The 21,361-nt window shown below is 44.0% G+C and overlaps 1 protein-coding gene and 2 long non-coding RNA genes across 3 annotated transcripts; 2 read left to right on the forward strand and 1 right to left on the reverse strand.

Moving 5' to 3' along the window:
* Window positions 1–33: 33 nt before the first annotated feature.
* LOC119270428 lies at window positions 34–4,474 on the forward strand. Its single transcript, XR_005134111.1, has 6 exons — window positions 34–446; window positions 536–643; window positions 745–849; window positions 945–2,738; window positions 3,851–4,073; window positions 4,260–4,474. It is a non-coding gene; the product is annotated as an uncharacterized LOC119270428 (long non-coding RNA).
* A 1,356-nt stretch (window positions 4,475–5,830) lies between these two features.
* Window positions 5,831–7,175, forward strand: LOC119273442. Its single transcript, XR_005134855.1, has 2 exons — window positions 5,831–6,686; window positions 6,913–7,175. It is a non-coding gene; the product is annotated as an uncharacterized LOC119273442 (long non-coding RNA).
* A 9,708-nt stretch (window positions 7,176–16,883) lies between these two features.
* LOC119270429 (DNA repair protein recA homolog 2, mitochondrial-like) lies at window positions 16,884–21,012 on the reverse strand. Its single transcript, XM_037552430.1, has 8 exons — window positions 20,852–21,012; window positions 20,694–20,754; window positions 20,071–20,297; window positions 19,455–19,542; window positions 18,670–18,839; window positions 18,433–18,579; window positions 17,725–17,859; window positions 16,884–17,552 (listed from the first exon to the last, which is right to left on the reverse strand). Exons 1-8 carry the CDS (start codon window positions 20,969–20,971, stop codon window positions 17,268–17,270), a joined length of 1,233 nt encoding a protein of 410 aa, XP_037408327.1. The 5' UTR covers window positions 20,972–21,012; the 3' UTR covers window positions 16,884–17,267.
* Window positions 21,013–21,361: the final 349 nt, after the last annotated feature.

Genomic DNA, 21,361 nt, shown 5'->3' on the forward strand with positions numbered 1-21,361 from the left:
CCTCCTCCCTCGCTCCCGGCCGCCCATGCCGCCTATGCGCGCCCCTCCCTCAGCCCACCGGCGACCTCCCATCCTCCACCGTCTACCCCACCATCGGATCTCCTCCTCCCCTCTCCATCGGATCTTCTCCTCCTCGGACGCGTCAAACCCACGAAATTTCCCTCCTCGCGGCTGGAACCCTAGCTCGTGCCTGTGGGGACTGGGCTGGAGGTGCGGCACGGGATTCGCACCACAGGATTCGCCAGCGACGAGTCCAAAAGGTCGTCGAATCGGGGAACGGGATGGCGCACCCTGCTGCAGCCGCCGGTCGGGACGAGCGCAGCGGCGACGAACGTCGGTGCGCCTCCGTTTCCTCGACCTCCAAGGACGCGGGCGTCGGATTTGTTCTCTCCTGACCAGCCTCGGTATCCAGCTCCCTACAGCCACCGTCGGCGTTGACTCCCAAGGTTCGATCCGCCTCTCGCCTTTCCTCTTTCGATTCACCCCGTTGATTTGTGTGCGATCGATTTGCGTTTTTTACGGTTCCAAATAGCAGGCGAGGATGACGACGACGCCAAAGATGAGGAGCCCCGAGCTCGAGCACGACCACTACGACGCACTGCACAAAGGCCCCTGCTTCCTGCCTGCCCTTCCCTTTGCTTGGGTAGCTCCTCCCTCTCCCTCTCCTTCAAAGACCTAATATTTAGTTTCATTGATTTTGTGTGTGCAAACGTTTTTACCGCCTCCATATGGCTGTTTATGTAGAAGATAGCTCTCTCCAGATGTTGTTCCTGTCCTTCTCCTTGGTTGTTGAGCGCTGCACCCACTCATGTATGCAGGTTGAGTCCAAGCACAAGTAAGCACCATTATGTATGCTCAAAGACGACTCTGTTCAAATATTCTTTTTCTATCCTGGTTTGTCGATTTGTGTGTGATTGATTTGCGTTTTTTCCGATTTCAAACAGTAGGTGAGAAGACGACGGTGACGCAGAGGAGGACGAGGACCCGCGCTCCAGCCCGACCACGACTATGCACCGCACGGTCCCTGCTTCCTGGCTGTCGCCAATTGCCCCCTTCCCTTTACAGTACTACTCTATTTGTTTTCATTGCTTTTCACCCAGTTTTGCACACTTTCTGGCCCTTCACTTTTTTGTGTGCAAATGTTCTGATTGCCTCCATATGGTTGTTTCCGTCCTCCTGCTCGTGCTGTCTCCATCCTCCTGCTCAAGTCGTCGCCGTCGCCTCCCATCCTTCATGGCCTGCGTGTGTGCGCCCACTGTTGGAGGACGACGTTGAACATGAAGCGGAGCCCAGCCGGAGCGGTCTGACGCGGTGGTCGTGGCCAAGGAGCGGTGGTCGATGCCATGGAGCAGGGGCCCTCGGTCGCCTGCACATCGGCTGCGTTCTGAACTAATGCTTTCTGCAACTGCAATGTTCCCCTTCACATTGTATCTTGTGTAGGCAGAAGGAATGCAGCTCAGTGACGGCGTCGGCTATAACTGGATCGATGGCCTGAAGGCTTTTACTAAGAAGATGAAGAATGTTGTAGAATAGTGTCCATCAACAAAGAGTCTTACTACTACCTGTTGGAGAGGCTCTATCCTCGGGTGATTGATTACTTAAGAAGTATACTGAATTATGATATCCATCGATCTAATTTTGTATAGGAAGTTTGAAAAACTAAAGAATCTGTGGTACATGATTTGATTTACTGATTTAGATTTTAGTAAATTGTGACCGGAAGTTTTTTCACAAAACCAGTGCACCACCCTTTCTACACACATCATTCATGGATTGGCAGAGTAAAGGTTCTATTCAACATCTTTGGTGGATTGCATAAATGGGCTAGAGTAAAAATAGACCAGAATTGTTATATGTGCTTAGGGAAGTGGGATTACATCAAGATTTTTTTGACAAAATGAGAAATCAATGGCTCAAGGAGAGTAAGCCCAAAGAGATAAGTATTGTTTTCCTTTAGTAGCTTGCCGCATAATTCATTCAAACATATTTAGAGTGGAGCGGGAATATTCAAACAAGGAAATGTACACAATATCTGTTAGTATACATGTGACACTTTCCCGTCTTTCGACTAATGATTGCCTCCTGCCAGGTATCACTGATAACACATTCATCACATCATTTGTGTAGCTCATTCTGGTGTAAGTCGGGCCAATTTAGAAAAGATTTTAAAGCAGATTCATACAGGTTATAGAAGTCAGAGTCAAATAGTATAATAAGTGATTTGTTTGTGCATAATTTCTAATTGATCGTCTTCTAAGGATAAATGGAACTGCTACCTTTCCTCTCTCCAATAAACTATTAGACCCTGCTTGTAACTATTTTTCATCTTGGTGTGATTTATAAGGGAGGCCATGCCATTAGTTTTTTGTTATTACATGCTGTGATGACCCCGATTCATTGATGTATAGTGTCGTATGTGGTCAATTACCTAATATGGTAGTATCACTTCTCCTGGTTTGCCTTGGTCTGAAATCTGACTTTTGGACTGATTGTAGTCAATCTGAATTAGTGAGGTTCTTTTTTCCAACTGTCCATGTTCAGTTCTCTACATTATCATGCATTTTCTTTGGTTTAAAGATGTCATGATGTTCACCAAGGCAGAGAAGAAATGTTTTAAAGTTGTCCCTTCAATTGAAACAAGTATGACTTGGTCCTTAGTGCCTATGCAGACATGAAAAAGGAAGGTCGAGAGGTTTAAATATGTCATGATGTTTACAATTGCGGATATCCTGCTTCAGGTACTTGCCTGATAACTCACAATTTCAACACAGAAGTTACTAATCTGTAAGACATGCCCTCTCTCATTCAACGATGTCCTGAATTTTTCACACAAAGCTTTGTAATCTTGCCAAGTCACAAGAGAGCCAAGTAATCATGCGAATTTTCAGAGAACTTCAAGTGGCATGCCACCATTTGCAATGGTTGTGATGTAGTGATAATTAATAAACTGCAGGCCTTCTAAATATTCTAAAGCTGCATATCTAAGAGCATATTATATTTCTCATAAACAACTGGAGTTAAGCTTCTATCCTCTGCCTGTCTTGAAGGAATTATCTGTTGAGTAAGCTACAGTCTCTTTGTTTGACTAGCTAGGCTGTGTTACATACATGTATAAGATGATGCTTCTGTGGCTATAACTGGTGCCTGCCGCGCTAAATAGGAAACACCCTATTAATTACCCACCTCAATTTCATTAGTGCGTCCGGCCTAGGAATTTTACCCCAGACTATAAATCCCCTCCAAACGAAACCCTATAGGTGTACTATGACTCTTAATAGTGTATCCTTGTAAAAGTCAGTGTGTTGGGTTATTTTTTTGGTGTGGTTAGAGAACTCGACTCCATTTGGAATGAGGGTTTGAGTTTTATTTTTCCTAAACCTTTGAGAGGCAGAGCCATGGAAATATTTTGTGCTCTCATTCCTCTGGATGGAAGCTCTAACTTTTCCTCTTTGTTTCCAATAAGCTACTTTCTTCGAGATTGTGCAATGAAGGATTTTGATGGTAAGGGATCGTAGAGCCTCTGGTGACTAGCATTAAGATAGGAAGGCTGTTGCCGCCCTTGTCCCTTGCTGCTGGGTTGCCACGGTGGCGTCAATCACTGGCTTATTTAGAACAATAGTTAGTGGATTTTGTGATAAGGGTGAGGGCCGAGAGTGAGAGGGATGGGGTTGGGATTGGTTTGTTGTATGCGTGAAATTATTTCCCTACTTCAGAAAATATGGCAAATTGCATTTCATTAGAGATTGATTTACAGCAAATTGCATGAGCGAGTGGTTCATGCATTTTTCATCAAGTCGTACATTTTCTTGGTTATGACATAAGGGTAAATGTACTGGTTGGTTCCTTCAAGACTTAATAACAGACACTATGACAATGGCTCAAGAGATATCAGATCTACCTTCTTGGCTGGGGGCGTTATGGGTGGCGCACGCCTCGGCCCCCTTGATGGCCGTGGTGGATGGACATGAACACGAGGGGGGATCAGGGCGGAGAGAAGGGTGGTTGGCGGGGGACTCATCCTTGGCAGTTCATGGGAAAGTACGGTGTGAAGCAGAGGGGGCGCCATGGCGAAGGTGAGGTAGCCGTCATCCGGTCATCTGTACTCCTAATGTCTCAGTTGGTAGTCTCCGCTCACCTGTTAAATTTCGTCCCACCAACGCCGTTTTTTTAGTCCTCCCTCCCACCTCCCACTCCCAGCTATTCCCACCGGCTTTATTTTATGTGATCTGAATCTGAGCGAGTCTTAAATTTTGGTGTAGTGTGAAAGGAGGAAAATGGTTGCCGGAAAGCAGGTAGATCTACACCTTGAGAGATGGCATTTTGCGGTACATTATTTAGGTAAGGATATTGTGCTTTCTTCTGAAAACTCTGGACTGTCGACAAGATTGAGTTGTGTTCCATTTTTTAAAAATTACTTAGAATCCTGCTTCTGGCAATACTACTATGAACTGGCATACCTCGTGATCATGAGAGGATGACAAGTTCATGATCCCCAAGAACGCCCTCATGTGCGGCTGCCGGCCGTCGGACAAGACATCTCTGACGACTTAGCCACACAGCGAACCTAAGTTCATCATCGGAGGATGTCACCTTGGACTGGAGCAACAGACGTCAAAAATTTACCAGGAAAAAAGCTCACAAATAAGAGTGACCCAAACACAAATTGTCGTACATTTGCAATTAAACTCTTAGTAGCAGCTTGATTCTTACTATTGTTACTTTGGTGGTGGGTATAATTAGTCATGTAGTAGCATCTTAGCTTCATCTTATTTCTTGAGAACATATCTAGCTATCAGATCTTCAAGAGTACACCATAAAAATTGAAACGCCTATCAGCTTCATAGAAGAAAGTTAGTCTTATGATAGAAGAAAGGCCCATCAGCCCTTACAGTGCCTGATTGGTTAGCGACTGCTTTTCAGGCTCAACTGATTACTGACTACGTCCAACAACATATGGCTGACATGACCAAGTAGAAGTAAATTTCGTTGTGATCAAGATGGTGCCTTTATTTTGGAAAACACGATTGAGATGGGTAGGCGCATGGGCATCTCACCGGAACAAATAGACAGACTGATTTCACTCATACACAGGTTGATTATATTATACGGTCAACTCACGAAGTAGCCGGATACCTTCTGCTTGAAGTTTGAAAGCCATTAGCATGCTAAATTATATGGATGTGCTGGTCTTGACGTGTGTGCACGTACATTGTAAAATAAACTTGAGTAATGATTAATACCTTGTTTACTCTTTGTTTGCTTTACAGGTATTTGGAGTATCTATTATGATTCAGAATTTCTCGAACTATGGTATCTCCATATCCATCTAATGAATTTGGTGAATTGAAACAATATACCAATAAAAATTTAGCGCTTGGCTGTACATATGAATGTTAACATTGTTAAAATAATTCTCCCTTTATAAGAGAAGATTTCTTAGTTCAAATATATTTTTTGAAAAAATATAGTATTTTCCTGACAAACCTTTTGATTCCTCAACATCCATATCTCAGAAGGATAATAGTGGTGTGTTTATGTTGCTTTGGGTCTCTTATCACTCGGATCATTCATCAGAAAAATATTTAAAAAATAATTCTATTTTGACGTTTCCTTTATGTTCATTGTTCCATCATAGTAGTTTAGGTTCACATGAAACCAGACCATATGTTTCAGTTTCACTCTTTGGACCATGATGGTGGTGTGCAAGGTGGGCTAGATCATAATGCTAAAAGAATCAATGGAGGTTATTGGATAGCTTTTAGATTCTCCAAAAAATAATCTAGCAGATGGATGATCCTATTATCACGTATGGTGGTCGTGTGCAAGGAAATGGAGCAGCATGATGGTAGCTAATGCTGTTATTTTCACATGTAAGATGTATGAGCTTCAGTTTGTCATGCTATTATCATGTATAGTCAAAAATGATTAGTTTAATCGGAATTTAGAGTTTCATTCTTAGTTCTCTGAAATATTGTTTTTATATGTAATTCCTGCATAGTGTAGTATATTGGGAGCCAAGGCCGAGTAGCAAGCCATGTGTCACCGCAAGGACAGGAGCGAGATTTAATTAATTGTATTTGCAAGATTTGGTAGTCCCTTCTTGTTTTCCTGGTCATCTCACAGGTTTTATCACTTACATTTCCTTCTATGGTGGTCTGATCATTGTACTTTGGGACATTGTACTTTTAGGACGTAATGTGCACTTCTGGTTGTTATTTTAAATTGCTCATGTCTTGATATGTCTTTCAAATTCTTGACATCTGCGCCAGTAGCCTAAACCTCCATGGCATGCTCCATCGGAGTATTTTGTTTGTTGCACAATTTTCAAGTGCGACCTTCCAATTTATTTTGTTGTAACTATAAGGTTTGGCACCTCAGATAAGTTCTCGAAATACCAATGTCATATTTCAATTAGAAAATAAGATTTAGTTTGATCATGCATGCAATTGTAATAACCCTACTTTGATCTTTTATGTACTGGTTTAAATAGTTAAATCTTCTAGATTCTTTTGCATATTTTCTTGGAATTATACTATGAGAGCATCTTAGTTTTCACTAAGTGATAAAATACATTTTCTATTTCCGTAATACAGGTCATTAGTGGTCACTTTTGATGGGTGCGATCTGTAGCATTTGATCCAGGGAACAAATGGTTTTGTCCTGGTTTTGCTGATAGGACAATAACGGTAAGCCCCACAACCTGCATTCCTTTCCTAGAAATTTAAGATGAATTCATGTATACATGCAAGTAGTTGATACAACAACCTATTAGTTACTCGGATGCTTTCTCTATTGGTGTCTGCATTTTTTAATGTTACATGCATCTATTTTTATTACATAACGTTTTTCAGTTGCGGGACTCCACGTTGATGTGCTTTTTACCTTAACATTTTATTATCTGTTTTTGTTTAGGCAAGGAAGAAGGTTGCAGAGCATGGATGGATGTGAAAAGGAAGAGGATGGATGAGAGAGGAGAGAAGAGGGGTGAAAGAGGATACAGATGGAAAGAGGGAGAAGGACAGGGTGGAGGCGCTTCTTGAGGATTATTGTCGACTGATTTCATACTCTCTTATAAATTCATGGTTAGCTAGGTAAACCTTTTGTACAACAGCTCTTGTTCAAAAGGAAGTTTGATTTTTCGGCTTCTTATTTTAGGTCAATATCAAGAACAGTTTGGTTAATTTAGTTTAATGTTTATGTTTGAAATTGACTTTTACCATTCTGGTTGAATGGGGGTGTTGATAGAAGAGATTGCGAGTCGGGTACGGTGATGCCAACATTGTATTAGGGGCAGACAGATTTAAGTTCCGTCTTATGTCCATGAGGATAGGATCACTATTAAATCATCAGAATAAGTCTGCTCATGTTGCAACGCATGGGCAATGGGAGAAATATGATGTCCATGTGAGTATCTAAAGATAACAAGTTATACATGATTAGTATTGTGCACGAGCTACTCGTGAGTCAATTGAATTTTGAATCTTTGCAAGTTGATTTTTGGGTGAACACATGTGTAACTTGAGGCCGAAGTCATTGATGGCACTATGAGATGGAATGGCGATGCCGAAGACGTCGATGGCACTGCGAGGCTGAGCCCTCGTAGGAGACAAGGACGACACTTTGAGCGGTACTGAGGAGTGGCGTCATAGTCGGAGGCGAGGAAGAAGGTTTGTAGGGGTGTGGTGGTTCACCAGAAAAATCTGGTCGCTAGGCGGTAGTGAGGAGTGGCGTCATAGTTGGAGGCGAGGAAGAAGGTTCATAGGGGTGCGGTGGTTCACCGAAAAAATCTGGCCGCTAGGCTGGTTAAGAGGGTTGGTTGGGGGTGGTGGTCGCGGCTGGCGGATCGGCGGGCGGTGGCTGGCTGTTAAGGAGGAAGAAGCCCAAGGTAGAAGACAAACAACAACCATTCGATGAAGATCCAACGTTGCTCGAGCAGTGGCGTCATAGTCGAAGGCAGGAAGAGGGTTGACAGGTGTGGGTGGGGGTGCGATGGCTCGCTGAAAAAATCTGGTTACCGGGGTGGTCCACAGGGATAGTCGAGGGTGGCGACAGGGGAGGGCAGGGAAGCAACGCGGTCGGGGGTGGTGGCGATGGGTGGATCAGCCGGTTGTAGTTGGCGGTTTAGTAGGAGGAAGAGGTCAGGGGTAGAGGATAAACAACAACCATCCGACTAAAGACCCAACAACCCTCATAAATCAACTTTGCATCAAATTTTCATAGTATGACATATAACTGACACCCTTAATACCGAGATATTTAGAATATTTTTGATCATATTTATATGAAAAAAATATCATCTTATGCAATACTAAAGTTATACATTATAAAAATTGAACTCGTGATGTGCATCTAACGATATTGATTCCGTATTGTGATTTTTTTTGTATTTTCTATAAAGTTGGTAAACTTTACAAAGTTTGACTTTAGACAAATCTTATATGCGAGTAAAAGGACTGGAGGGAGTACTATGTTGCTTTCTACATGTCTTCTTATGGCCTTATTAAAGATCTTCATTTCTATGGGTTTAAACACAAGATGTTATTTTTGTAGCAAATTTCTGATAAGTTTTTCTTCTATAAAGCTATAATTTCAACCACATTCTAAAATATAAATGGGATTTGGTGATAAGTAATTATTGTGTTTGTTCATAATCTATCAGACACGACAACGTTCATGTCGAATGTGTTCTAGAAATATTCTTTGATAAATATGTTTTTAGCTATTAATATTTTAGTATGGTCGTAAATTTATCAATTCACATATCACTTCGATAAACAATTTTTAGTTGGGAGAATCAAGAAAGAAAGAAAAGAAGAGCGCTTCAAGGGTAAAAAGGTAGTTGCCAATGCAGCCCGTTGCAATGCACGTGCATCCCATCGTGCAACATGGTAAGTAAAGTATTTTGTCTATTGTTATCATGGTTTATTGTTGTTTCTAATAGCTCCACTTGTAGATTTATCTTTCCTATGCATTCATCGGCTGATACATCTTGTACGTCATCGACAAAGAGGCACGTCGTCTATATATTATGGACCCTATTCAAACATCACAATCGTCAGAGGATAAAAATTTGAGGCATGCACTGAAATTAAAAAGTTTTGCAAGGGATTTCAAAGAAGCACTCAAAATAAAGCTGTCTGGTTGGAATTCCGATATATCTAAATGGCAACGTTTATTTCCGTTTAGTATTCCAACGAGTATAGATGGTAATGAATTCATAAGAAAAACTTTTATTTTTGTTATCACTATACTTTTCATTTATTAATTTAAAAAATTGCAGGAATGTGTTTGCCTATTTTGTTTTTTATTTTATGCTCTGGTGGAACGATAAAAAATTGGTCAAGCCGGTTTGCACGGTGAGTATTGTCCTTTACATGTTTTAAGACCTTTGGCGTGAACTTCTCATACTAACTATATATATTTGTTTGTGCAGAATGGGTATGAGTTGAGGAAGCAGTTTTTACTATACTTGCTAAAACGTCGTGGGAATGAAGCTAAAGAAAACTTTCCAGATATTGTGAAAGAATTTCTTAAGCGCGTCATCTAGATATTGATAGTTTTGTAACAGATGTTTACTTCGAACATCGCTCAGTTTGTTACATGGACATGTTGTTAATCTTTAGTTTTGTTATCAATTTACATTACAAAATTGGACTTCAATTATTCAATAATTGTGTTTGTGTTATATTGTTTGTACATATGAAATTTAACATGTAACTTTTGCAAACTATTTTAAGAGCCCGTGGCAACGCACGGGCACTGTACTAGTGTACACTAATCTTAATCTTCATCATCATCTTCATATTCGTATTCATATTCATCATCTGCTTCCTCTTCATCTTTATTGGAGTAGGCACTTAGTGGAAGATCTTCATCATCATCTTCATATCCCCGATGTTGGGCATTCAGAGTTTGGACGGAGATAACCTATGTACTGAACTTTTGAGGTATTCAAATGGTAAGTCACTACATCAGAATACCCCACCAAGAAGAAGGCAATATCTTTACAGGGATGAAATCCAATTAGAAAGTTTCCACGAAGATGTCCACACTCATTTGTGTCAAGAATATTATCATCGTCCCAGCTCCAATCAAAATATTGTCCACACTCATTACAGCTCACTTTTACGCACCTAAGTCTTTCAATTAAAAAATTAGCAAGATTTACGGTACTCATCAATCTTCTTATGCATGTCGCAGTGTGTACATGTACCTTTGTACTAATGGCGAAAAAACAGAAGCATACACCAGGCACAATCGTTGACAAACTAACTAAGACTGTAAGCGTAAACGACTGAGAGCAAACAGACAATAATCATAAAGCAAGGTTTGGACACAGATATATGTACACTAATCTTAATCTTCATCATCGTCTTGATCTTCATTTTCCTCCTCCTCATCTCCTTCTTCTTCCTCTTCCTCTTCCTCTTCCCCTTCCTCTTCATCTTCTTCATATGAGTATGCATATTGTCGTGAGCGTAGCCGGGCAGGAAGTGGAGGTTGCTGTAGTCGAGAGTCAATTGCAAAAAACTACCACATTTGCGGCTAGGTTTGCGGAAAACCACCAAGTCAGTAATCCGTTGCAAAAAGCACCGTGATATCACTAAACTCTTTGCAAAAAGCACTGATCGAGTGATTTGGCTCGTTTGATCACTTTCTAACAAGTGGAACCAGATTGTAAGGAGGTGTGTTAGCAAAAATATTACATACACCCCCCCCCTAGGTCTAAAAATAACAAGCAATCAGCCCCAACTCCCAATCCCCTGCCCCCGATCTGACCGGGAGGAGGCAACCACCGCGTGCCCTCGCAGCAGATCACGCCGCCGCCGTCGGCTCCCGCCGCCGCGCCGTAAGCCCACCCGCCGCCATACCTCCATGGCGCGGACGCCTTGAGCAGCCATGCCCTGCTCCTACCCGAGGACATCTTGAGCCGCCGTGCGCAGATCTAATGAGGGCCTCGTCCGCTTGCTCGGATCCATCGTCGTTGAGCTCGGTTGTAGCCGGATCCGCCAATATGAGGTGCTGCAGCCACGGCCGCATCCGCGCTGGCGTCGGCGCCCTTCACCTGGAAGAAGTTGAGGTAGGGCGCCCTCAACTTCCGCGCTAGCGTCGGCGCCCTCTGGTTCGAGCTCGTCCTCCTTCGTGGAGAAGGGCGACGCCGCGACGGAAACATCTTGTCGAGCAGGTGGACTCAGCTCGTCACCTCCTCCCCCTCCTCCCCATCCACCCTTGCCCTTGACCACATCTTGTCGAGTAGGTGAACTGCTGCCCCTCCGCCTCGGTTCCCACCGCGTGCTCAACGGCGACGACCCGGCCGCCACCGTCGCTGCAGCACTGGCAGGCCAACACCTCGGAAATGCATGCACTGCAGCCGCCTCCTCGTCATTCGCTATGGCCGTAGCCGTCTCCGACGCCGACGACGGAGTCACCGTGCGTACCGGACGGCAGGGCCAGTGCACAGCGGTTGTCCACACCGGGGATCTGATTGCGTTTTTTGTAAATATCTAGGGGTGTGTGTGCTAATTTTTTGCCAGTTAAGCTCCTTACAATCCGGCCCCATTTGTCAGAAAGTGATCAAACGAGCCAAATCACCCGATCAGTGCTTTTTGCAAAGAGTTTAGTAAAATCACGGTGTTTTTTTGCAACGGATTACCAACTTGGTGGTTTTCCACAAACCTAGCCGCAAATGTGGTAGTTTTTTGCAATTGCCTCCGTAGTTGACGCCGCGGTGCCGCGTGGAGGGGCGGCCGAGGAAGTGCGGGCGGTCGTAGCTCCAGTAGTTGGCGAAGATGCCCTTCACCGAGTCCGGCAGGTGGCGGTTGCGCGGCAGCAGCCGCCGCCCGTCGACGATGGCGAGCCATGCCCTGCGCACGCGGCGGCACGCCGCCAGGTCCCGACGCGCGAGGCGGCCGAGGATGGCCGCGAGCGCGTCATCCGGCAGCGCCTCCGTGTGGTCCATCGGCTTGTCGCTCGCTGCCGCCGTGTTCTGGACGCCGATCACGGCAGCTCGGGGCGTTCTGAGTTCTGACCTAGGTTTCTGCTCGAGAACCTGCCCCTACAACTTGAAAAACTAGACGATGCCCCACACGTTGTTGCGGGATTATTTTGCAATTTTTTTCTAAGATATTAATAATTTTATGAAAATAAGAATATTCGGAGAGATAATATGTGAGCTAAATCTAAAAATACATATGGTTTATTGTGTTTGATTATTGTATTTTTGTAAAATATTTATTAAATATATCATGCATGTTTGCATGTTGAAGTCAACCTTTTTCTATGACTCATTGAATGTTGAAGTGGGTCTTTTCTAATGCATGTTGCTTGATGAGGTGGCATGCTTGTATGTTGAGAGAAATAGGTTAGTGAGGGCTAGCTATTTAGATATAGAAGATATATGTGGAAAGACTTGAAAGCTACGGAATCAAATATGAGTAGTATGTCGATGCAAAAAAAAAGGGAGCAGTATGAAATTTTCGTGTGGAAACTTGGCTTGTGACTTACGATGCGTGCCCGCACATCTGGGCAAGTTTGTTTGCTTCTTTTTTCTTCTTTTTCTTTTTTTGCGATTGAAGTTTAAAATTTTAGACAGATTTGTGTAAGGGAAGTGTTTACGTGCGGTGTGCCGGCGGAACGCTCGGGCCGGTCGCTTTCGCCTCGCTGGCGCTAGCCACCAGGAAGGCAACACGTGTATCTTATCCTCTCCCCCAACGCCCCATCCACTCCTTCCTCGCAATCGCCCAGGCAGGAAACTCCATAGATCCAGACCGGCCATCAGCTCCTGCCTCCTGTGATGTTCGTGCGCCCCTCGGGGACAACACTGCCGTGCCGTTTCCATGGCTGTGCTCATCGCCATGGCCGTGCCGTCAACTGATGGCCGCGGAGGAATCGCGGGAGGATACGAGGAGGCGCAGGCCATGGCGGCGCGCACGAGCGAGTATGGGCATCCCGCAGGGATCTCGGCCACTGCGTCGTCAGGCACCTCTCGGAACGGCGCCACGGCGGTGATGGCCATGGGCGGTCGTGGGAGCTCAGCGGAGCAGTAGCACCAGCTGTGAAATGGATGTAGCAAATTCCATCACCGGTTGTAGCAAACATCGACTATGGTTGCAGCAAAACTGCGTCATCATCGTCGCGGAGGTCACGGCTAGACAAGAAGTTTGAATCTTTTTTCAATGCCGGTTGTAGCTTTCGTAACCGTCGATTGTAGCTTTTCATTTGTCATCCATGGCTTCTGTCTCTATGGTTGAAACTTTTTTCATCGCATGATGAAGCTTTTTCGTGGCCGGATGAAGCTTTTTGCTTCACCAGTTGTAACTTTTCTTTGTTGTCCATAGCTTCGGTCCTATATGGTTTGAAACTTTATTCATAGCCAGTTGAAGCTTTTTTCGCTTGCTGGAACTCACATCATTTTTTGCAGTTTTTGCTACCACCATTTTTGCGGTTTGCTGCAACCAGCGTCATTTTTCGCTACCACCGGCTTCGTGATTTTCCTGAAGCCAGCGCCTGGTTTTTCATTTTTGCTACCATTAGCATTTTGATTTGCTGGAACAAGCTTCTAATTTTGCTACCACCAGGTTAGGTTTTTGCTACGATGGGCGCGGTGACCACGCTCGCTAGATGCTACAACAACTCTCGCTAGATGCTGGAACCGTGTCGGGCGTTTGTTGCAACCACGGTGACCACGTGCCCGCCAGAGGCTGGACATGGATGATGGTAATGATAGCGAGCCTTGATGGCGAGGCGTTGAGGGCGAACCCGGCAGGGGGGCGCGTGCTGGGGAGTGGGGACGGGGCGATGCGCAACGACATGCTGGAAGACGGCGACGTGCGGTGCTGCGAGCCGCGGGGGTCTCGTTGGAGATGCGCCGTGGGAGGCCTCGCCGGAGATGCGCCGCGGGAGGCCTTGCCGGATATGCACTGCGGGGGTCCTCGCCGGAGCTATGCGGTGCTGCGTGCTGCGAGGGTATCGCTGGAGATGGGCGGCGCTCCTCTGCGTTCGACCGGCGGGAGGGGCGAGGTTATTTTAAGTAGACACGGGCGAGTCCTAACTGGCGAATCAAACGGCCAATTATACACGGATCGGACGGCTGCGGGCAGACCGGCCCAAATTTGGGCCGGTGCACGGGCGCCTATCAGTTCCCTTTGTGTAACAGTGACATCTGGACGGTATCTGGCATATTTAGACAGGTTTGTGTAACGGTGACATCTGGACATCAATCGTGCTTATTCCTTGTCATTATCGTGTACAGTGTGATCGTGTACATATTCCACTTTTGTATAGATTGGATAGCTTGAAATTAATCCACTTTCTTCGTTCCTAAATATAAGTCGTTTTAAAAATTTTAATATAGACTACACGTATGTATATAAATACAGTATAGATTCACTCATTTTACTTCGTAAGTAGTCCATATTATATTCTCCAAAAAGACTTATATTTCGGAACGGTGGGAGTAGCAAGTAGTTGTACTTATCAGGCTATCAGACTGCAAGAACACATGTTCCCTTCATCCCTTGCTATGTCGCTTGGACGACTAGTGATTAATTAGTCGTTGCACTAGTGATTAAACTTAATTAATTCATAATTATGCTTCCACTCAAACCAATATCTCTCATAATTGATTTTAATATCTAATTCACGCCATTGATGCGGACATGTTTAACTACACCACTCAGACTGCAAAAATAGACTTAGGTGCGAATAAACTATGATGTGTATATGCGCCATCTCTGTGATTAATTGCAAAAAATAAAAGAAAACAAGGTAAGTACAACCGTAGCGTGAGGCTGAACGCCTGAACAACGGGGCTTAAAAAAGAAGAGCAGAGTAGAAACTATTTGGCGAACAAACTACGAAGACTGTACACGTAAAACGACTGAGAGCAAACAGGCAACACTCATGAAGCAAGATTGCGTCAGAAAACGTATGTGTGCCATCTTCATCATCTTCATATCGATCTCCAACCTTCATCTTCGTCTGAGTTTGCACATTCTGAAAGATCTCTAGTCATGCACAGGGTGTACAGGTCATCTTCATCTGAGCTTGCATATTCTGGAAGATCTCCAATCATGCACGGGGTGTACAGAAATGACTCATCTACCCCCATTGTCACACCGTCACACGTTGGACGTAGATGACCTATGTACTGAACTTTTAAGCTATCCAAATGGTAGGCCACCGCATTATAATACTCCACCAAGAAGAAGGCGATATCTTTGCAGGGATGAAATCCAATTAGAAAGTATCCACGACAATCTTCACACTCATTGTTTGTGTTTGTGTAAAGAATATTATCATCATCCCAGCTCCAATCAAAAAGCTGCCCCGCTAGTGTTTTGTTATTTCCATATTTGTCAAGATCCTGATCGTCATCTAAGATCCAAGGCCTGCAAATTCCTTTCGGTCTAATTGCAGATATATTTGCCAATGGCGCAAGGTCAACACAATTCTTCAACGCCCAGCCTGCCTGACCGTTTGATTCACTCAGGGTCCATATCCGAATTCGATCACGGATCTCTGCAAAGTACACATCCTCCTCCGATCTCCCAAGATAATGCTTTCCAACTTTGCCTTCCTGGGCATATATTGGAGTACTTATTACTTTATATTTTCCACTAGGCAATGAAAACCTACAAAAATGTCAACAACTATTTAAATATAAAATAAGCAATATGAATGCTAGAGTTGGCAACAGAATTTAGTTTCGTGTGCTTTTATCATGATGTTTACCTGGTGACAAATGTACCGTGATAGAGCAGCACGTGTAATGCTCCATGACAATACACGCCGTAGCGCCATCTGCATGTTGACATCATAAACATGTGCATGAACGACAAGCTACCCCGCAAATTTACCACTCTCGTCATAGTACCGCCTTCCCTAGTAAACGATATCTTCTGCCATTGTCCTGTGCTCGACGAGAAAACATCTAGCGTCAACTCGGGCGGCGGCCATTCCGTCGAGTGCAGTTCCTCCTCCATGCTCGTGCTCTGCGAATACCTTGAGCTTATCGTGAAGTATTCCTCGATCAGCTGTTCCGGTGAGACTTCTCTCGACGCGCAGTCGCTCGCGTCGAACAACCCTAAATCCTTGGGTTGTATCAGGAATACCTTATAGTGTGGCGACATGGTAGGATCGAACGCGAGATACGGGGCGCAAAACTCTTGGTCGCACGCGCCCACCGTCGGGTGGCGGGGTTAACCACGCACAAGGCCCTCATGCTGCCACGGTAGAAGTTGTAGCCGTCGCCGTATAGCAGGAGGCCGTTGCAGTGGTCCACGATCATGTTATGGTCCTCGGTGTAGCCGGGCAGAAAGTGGAGGTTGCCATAGTCGACGCGTGGAGGGGCGGCCGAGGAAGTGCGGGCGGTGGCAGTCGCAGTAGTTGGCGAAGATGCCCTCCACCGAGTCGGGCAGGTGGCGCCTCCGGGGCAGCAGCCGCCGCCCGTCCACGACGGCTAGCCACGCCCTGCGCACTCCCGCCGCGCGAGGCGGCCGAGGATGGCGTCGTCCGGCAGCGTCTCCGTGTGGTCCATCAATGCAGATCACGGCAGCTCGGGGTGTTCCGAGTTCCGACCAAGGTTTCCGCTCGAGACCATGTACCCTGCCGTGCTTTATATGCAAGATTTTACGGCCATGGATGGTTGAATTTGTCTGTACTGGTGTCATGTAAAAAGAGAGCGGAAAACTTGGCAGGTACGGAACCAAGTTTTGGTATGGAAAACTTGACCTGTGGCTTACCATCCATGTGCTATGCACGCAAGGTTGAAATAGCAGGTTTCCGCGGCAAAATATTCCTTTTTTGAGTTCAACATGCATATATATTTCTAATGATACACATGATATACTACATGGTAAAATTTGTTAAAGTGAGCTCAAGAATTCCAATGATCGAGGAATTGGCCCTCGGCGAAACCGGCTAACCAAGGTACAAATTACATATAATAATCCAAAGGGAAGCGGGAACAATGTGCTGGTACCCTAGATTAAAGTTACACAGGGAATGCCCTACAAGTACATGATACAACTTCAGAAATCCACACCTTATGGAACCACCGTTTATATCCGCCTGTTGATGCAGGTGTGCATCGATCCCAATTGCCAATCGACCGGTCATCAGCACTTCACCGGATAAATAATAAATGAGCCGCTCAAATCATATACCGGCTGTACACGCAATATTTCTCGGAGTTTCTATATTTACATTGTGTTGATATGGCGAGGAGAGATATTCTGGAGAACCAAATTTCCGGTGGTCTTTGTACGTCACGTTTCAAAGAGTTGGCTTCTCATGGTACTGCAGATGTCGTCTGCCACAGCTTCGTTCTCAAGTAGGAACTTCTCGGCTTCCTCCTTGCCAGGCAGGAAGTCGCCGTTGATCCAATACCCAGATCCTTCCTTCACGATAACTCCATGCGTAGAAGCCATCTCCAGAATCTCCGATTCATGGCAGATTCCCTTACCAAACCCAATGTTGAGCCCAGCTTCCTTCAGGGCTGCTGGTACTAATTTGTTCTTGATGATCTGCACTGCTATACTGATGCCAGTGGCCTGAAAATGCAGAATTTTCTACTATTAGAGCAATGGCATGTACCTGATGGTCTTTAATGATGAAATTATGCATACATCACACGTTCAGCAGAACAATGCACATTTTGCTATAGTGCCATCGACCAATGGTAAGAGAACACCAATTCAGAATCATGAAATCTGTTTATAATACCTCTTCTTTGCAATAGTGCAATTTCCTTCTCGATGTCCTCATTCTGATTGCTGAATAGAACCCTAACGCGTTGCCACCACAGGTTACCTCCTTGTAGAGCCCAGAAGATGGATCTGAGCTACGCTTTGTTCTAACCTATAAAAAGAATCAATCAATAGTCAAAGAAGCATGGCAGCAGCATCATAATCCCCGAGGTTAACATATCTTGGGAGACTTTCATGTTTTCACTAGTAAGATAAGAAGAATGGCAAAAAAAATCACATTAAAACTGCTGCAGAACCAGTATGAAATGTCAGATCAGCATCAGCAGCAAGGGGAAAAAAAATATCACACTGATATAGAGGCATACTGACATATTTGAGCCTTCCAGTACTACAATAGCATATCTTTCCAAATGTGACACAAGCCAGTACTGAGTTTTAGATTTTTCAGATCAAACCCATTTCATTTTCAAGATTAGGTTTACAAGAACATAACATAGTGTATTTATCTATCTTTGTGGGTGCATGGAGAAATACTCATTTATAATTGCAGGAGATTGGTTATAATAGGTTTCTTGTTGGAACAACAGGAAACAGTACAAACTAAAACAATTACTCAGTCAACAATATCAGACAAATCATGTGGGAACCAGGAACGAGGGTCTCAAGGAGCTGAGGTGCTGTTCGATGTAATACCCCAACAACACCAACACAAGTAAATTCATACCTGATTCACAAAAATAATAAGTGTTTCAGAGCGACTTAATGTGTATTGAATTTTTCGAAGTGCCCGAGTCATTAAACGAGATTGTGCGTCTTTAAATTTCATGTATATTTCACCTTCAAGTTCACATTTGGGAATCAGTGCTGCCACCTGTCATTAATCCATTAAAAGCAAGGTAAACAAATATATAACATAGATTAAATACTTAGTACATAAAGTTGGCATAGTGAAGTAACATACACTATCCACAACAACAACATCAATGGATCCACCAACAAGAGTGTTCACTATGCTTAATGAATTTTCAGCAGAATCAGGTTGAGCTATTAGGAGTTTGTCAATGTCCACACCAACTTCTTCTGCAAATGAAGTGTTGAAAGCATTTTCTGCATCAATATAAGCACAGTAGCCTGCAAGTATTCCCAATCACAAATATTGATCAGATAATCTGCTTCACGATAAGGTGAAAAACGTCTGAACTACCAAGCACAATGAACCAAACAAAGAGTAAGACAAATCACACAATATCTCTGTGAAAGTACTTCACGAGAAGGATTTCAACCAGTTGAATGAAACTTGCTCTTGACACTTGATGTAGGGAAATCTTAGTAGTTAGTAGCCAGCATTGTAGCAATGTAAAAAAAAAAAGCCTCCAGTGTTTCCATTAAAACATATTAGCAACTTTTAGATATGTTACTAAGTTATAATTTCCAAACATTCTTTACTAATGCATGTTAGGGAGAACATTAAAAAAAATAAAAACCAACAAATGTTGAAGCCATTCTTAAAGTTGAAGATCCAACTTCTTGATGCTGAAAGGTTACTAACAATGCTACCTACAGCTGCTCAAGAATATACAAAAATATTTATAATTATTTCAGGAATGCACAAGATTATAACCATTCAAAGCTTTCATGTTGTCAAGGATTTCTGTAGCCAAGTAAATATGGTGAAGGATAAAAGAGGACGGTAGACAATTTGATAATTGAATAAAAAATTGCAGGCACCATAAAAGAAATATCAACCTCCATTCTTTTGGGCTTCCTTGATAACATGAAGTGCAAGTGTTGTCTTCCCAGATGACTCTTTGCCAAATATTTCAACCATTCTACCCTGCCAAACAACTTCAATCAGTGATTTGTTAAACAGGAAAACTAAACTCAAATTTGAAATATACTGAAAAAGAATTAGAAATCCAAGGAGACAAACATGAAGCTGTGCCTGTATATACTTTTCTAGAAATGCTGAAGATAAACTGTGATTCTTGGGTGCTCAGTCAAAAGAAAGATAGCAATCATTATCAACACGCAACACATGATGTTTAGCACGAGTGAATCAAATGGACTTTGCCACTCAACTAACCAGTTGAACGCATCATACAGTTTAAACTAATGCAGAGGTGCAGGTGTGCATCAAAATTCCCACAAAATATGCCAAATAACATTTGTAATTGTCACTGCTGACAGAAATAGGGAACTGCAACATAGCATACAACAACAGAACACAGAAGATTATTTGAATTTTCCTGTGGGCCATGTGCAGTACCAAGTGAGGCATTGACAGGTAATTAAATGATAACGACGCATACTTAGATCATGTGAATATTTAATTTTGAACAACATGTGGAAAAGCATTATAAACCTTTGGTAAACCTCCAATGCCAAGAGCAAGGTCAAGCTTAAGAGAACCAGTCGAAATGACAGATGCACGCCTTGTCCGGGAGAAGCGCTCCAAGCATAGATTAGAGTCTCTATCGAAATCACTTGCAAGCTGAGAGACAGCATCATTCAGCGTCGACACTTTCTCAAGAGATTTCACGTCATCCAGCGGGGGGTCGCTTTCATAGTCTAACTGCATATCATTATCAGCTGAAATTTTGTACAGATTCCTGAGTAGATGCATAACTCATAAGGAAGGCAGTTAATAACTTAATATAGCTATAGAACACAAAAGAGTACTACGTATATAGCACTGTAACTTCGGAGAGCATCAGGTGTCCACTAGAATACTAACATACTTTAACCATATGTTTTGTGCAGACACAATAAAGTGACACTTGGGCAAAGACAGTTTGATTTTCGCGCATAGCTGGTTTTTGACAATAATAGGCATATCTAGTACACATTGTATAAAACTTCGAAGGTCATATATACCAAACAGCAAATAAATCTGGAGCCTTTTACAAGGAGAAAGGAGAACTGGAGCCTTTTATATATAACACAAATACCAAACAGCAAATAAATCTGAGCAAACATCAGCGGCACCTGTGGTTGACAAGAAGCAGCCTTGCGACCGGAACCGACAATACGCACCGCTTCTCCCACCCTAGCAGATCACAGCGAGGAAAAGGTGGCCAGAGTTAACTTGGGAGTTAAAATGAAGCATCCCAGGCAGAGTGGCGGTGGGGATGAGGAGGCAGCACCTGAAGGGGTAGGCGGCGGATGTGAGAGGGCACGGACGGCGTGGAGTAACGTCGGCCCGCGCCGGAGGCGAGGGCGGCGGCTCGTCGGAGGAGCGCGGGCGGCGAGGAGAGGATGCCCATGCTGGCGGCGCGGCAGGAGGAGGGGGCGAGGAAGGAAAGCAGGAGGCCAGGGCGGAACGAACTGGCAAATCTTACAGACCCAAACTAGAAACGTTGGGCCGGGCCGGGCCCCGGAGCTGCGAGTGAAAAAAAAAAGAATGACCCGGCTCACGAAACGAGCACAACATCGAAATAATAGCGCAAAAAAAGGCAAAAATGGTCTCTTCAGGTTTCGAACTCGCGCAGTTCCACTAGCTTAAGTGTTCTGCAAACCACTGAAGTTATATGCCATTATGCCATTAGTGATAGGTAATAGCGCCATCTGCATAATAACAATATTGCCGCGCTATTAATGTTTTTTGAATTATTTGACGAAAAAAATCCTGAATTTCAAAAGGTTAATGGATTTCG

The sequence above is a fragment of the Triticum dicoccoides genome, chromosome 3A (assembly GCF_002162155.2).
Source record: "Triticum dicoccoides isolate Atlit2015 ecotype Zavitan chromosome 3A, WEW_v2.0, whole genome shotgun sequence".
Taxonomy (NCBI): domain Eukaryota; kingdom Viridiplantae; phylum Streptophyta; class Magnoliopsida; order Poales; family Poaceae; genus Triticum; species Triticum dicoccoides.

Excerpts from the sequence above, each read along its gene's own strand:
- LOC119270429 (XM_037552430.1), bottom strand. The coding sequence starts at position 20,971 with ATGGGCATCCTCTCCTCGCCGCCCGCGCTCCTCCGACGAGCCGCCGCC. Across the intron at positions 20,755-20,851 it reads TCCGCCGCCTACCCCTTCAG|GGTGGGAGAAGCGGTGCGTA; the intron begins GTGCTGCCTCCT and ends GTGATCTGCTAG. Across the intron at positions 19,543-20,070 it reads GCATTGGAGGTTTACCAAAG|GGTAGAATGGTTGAAATATT; the intron begins GTTTATAATGCT and ends GTTGTTTGGCAG.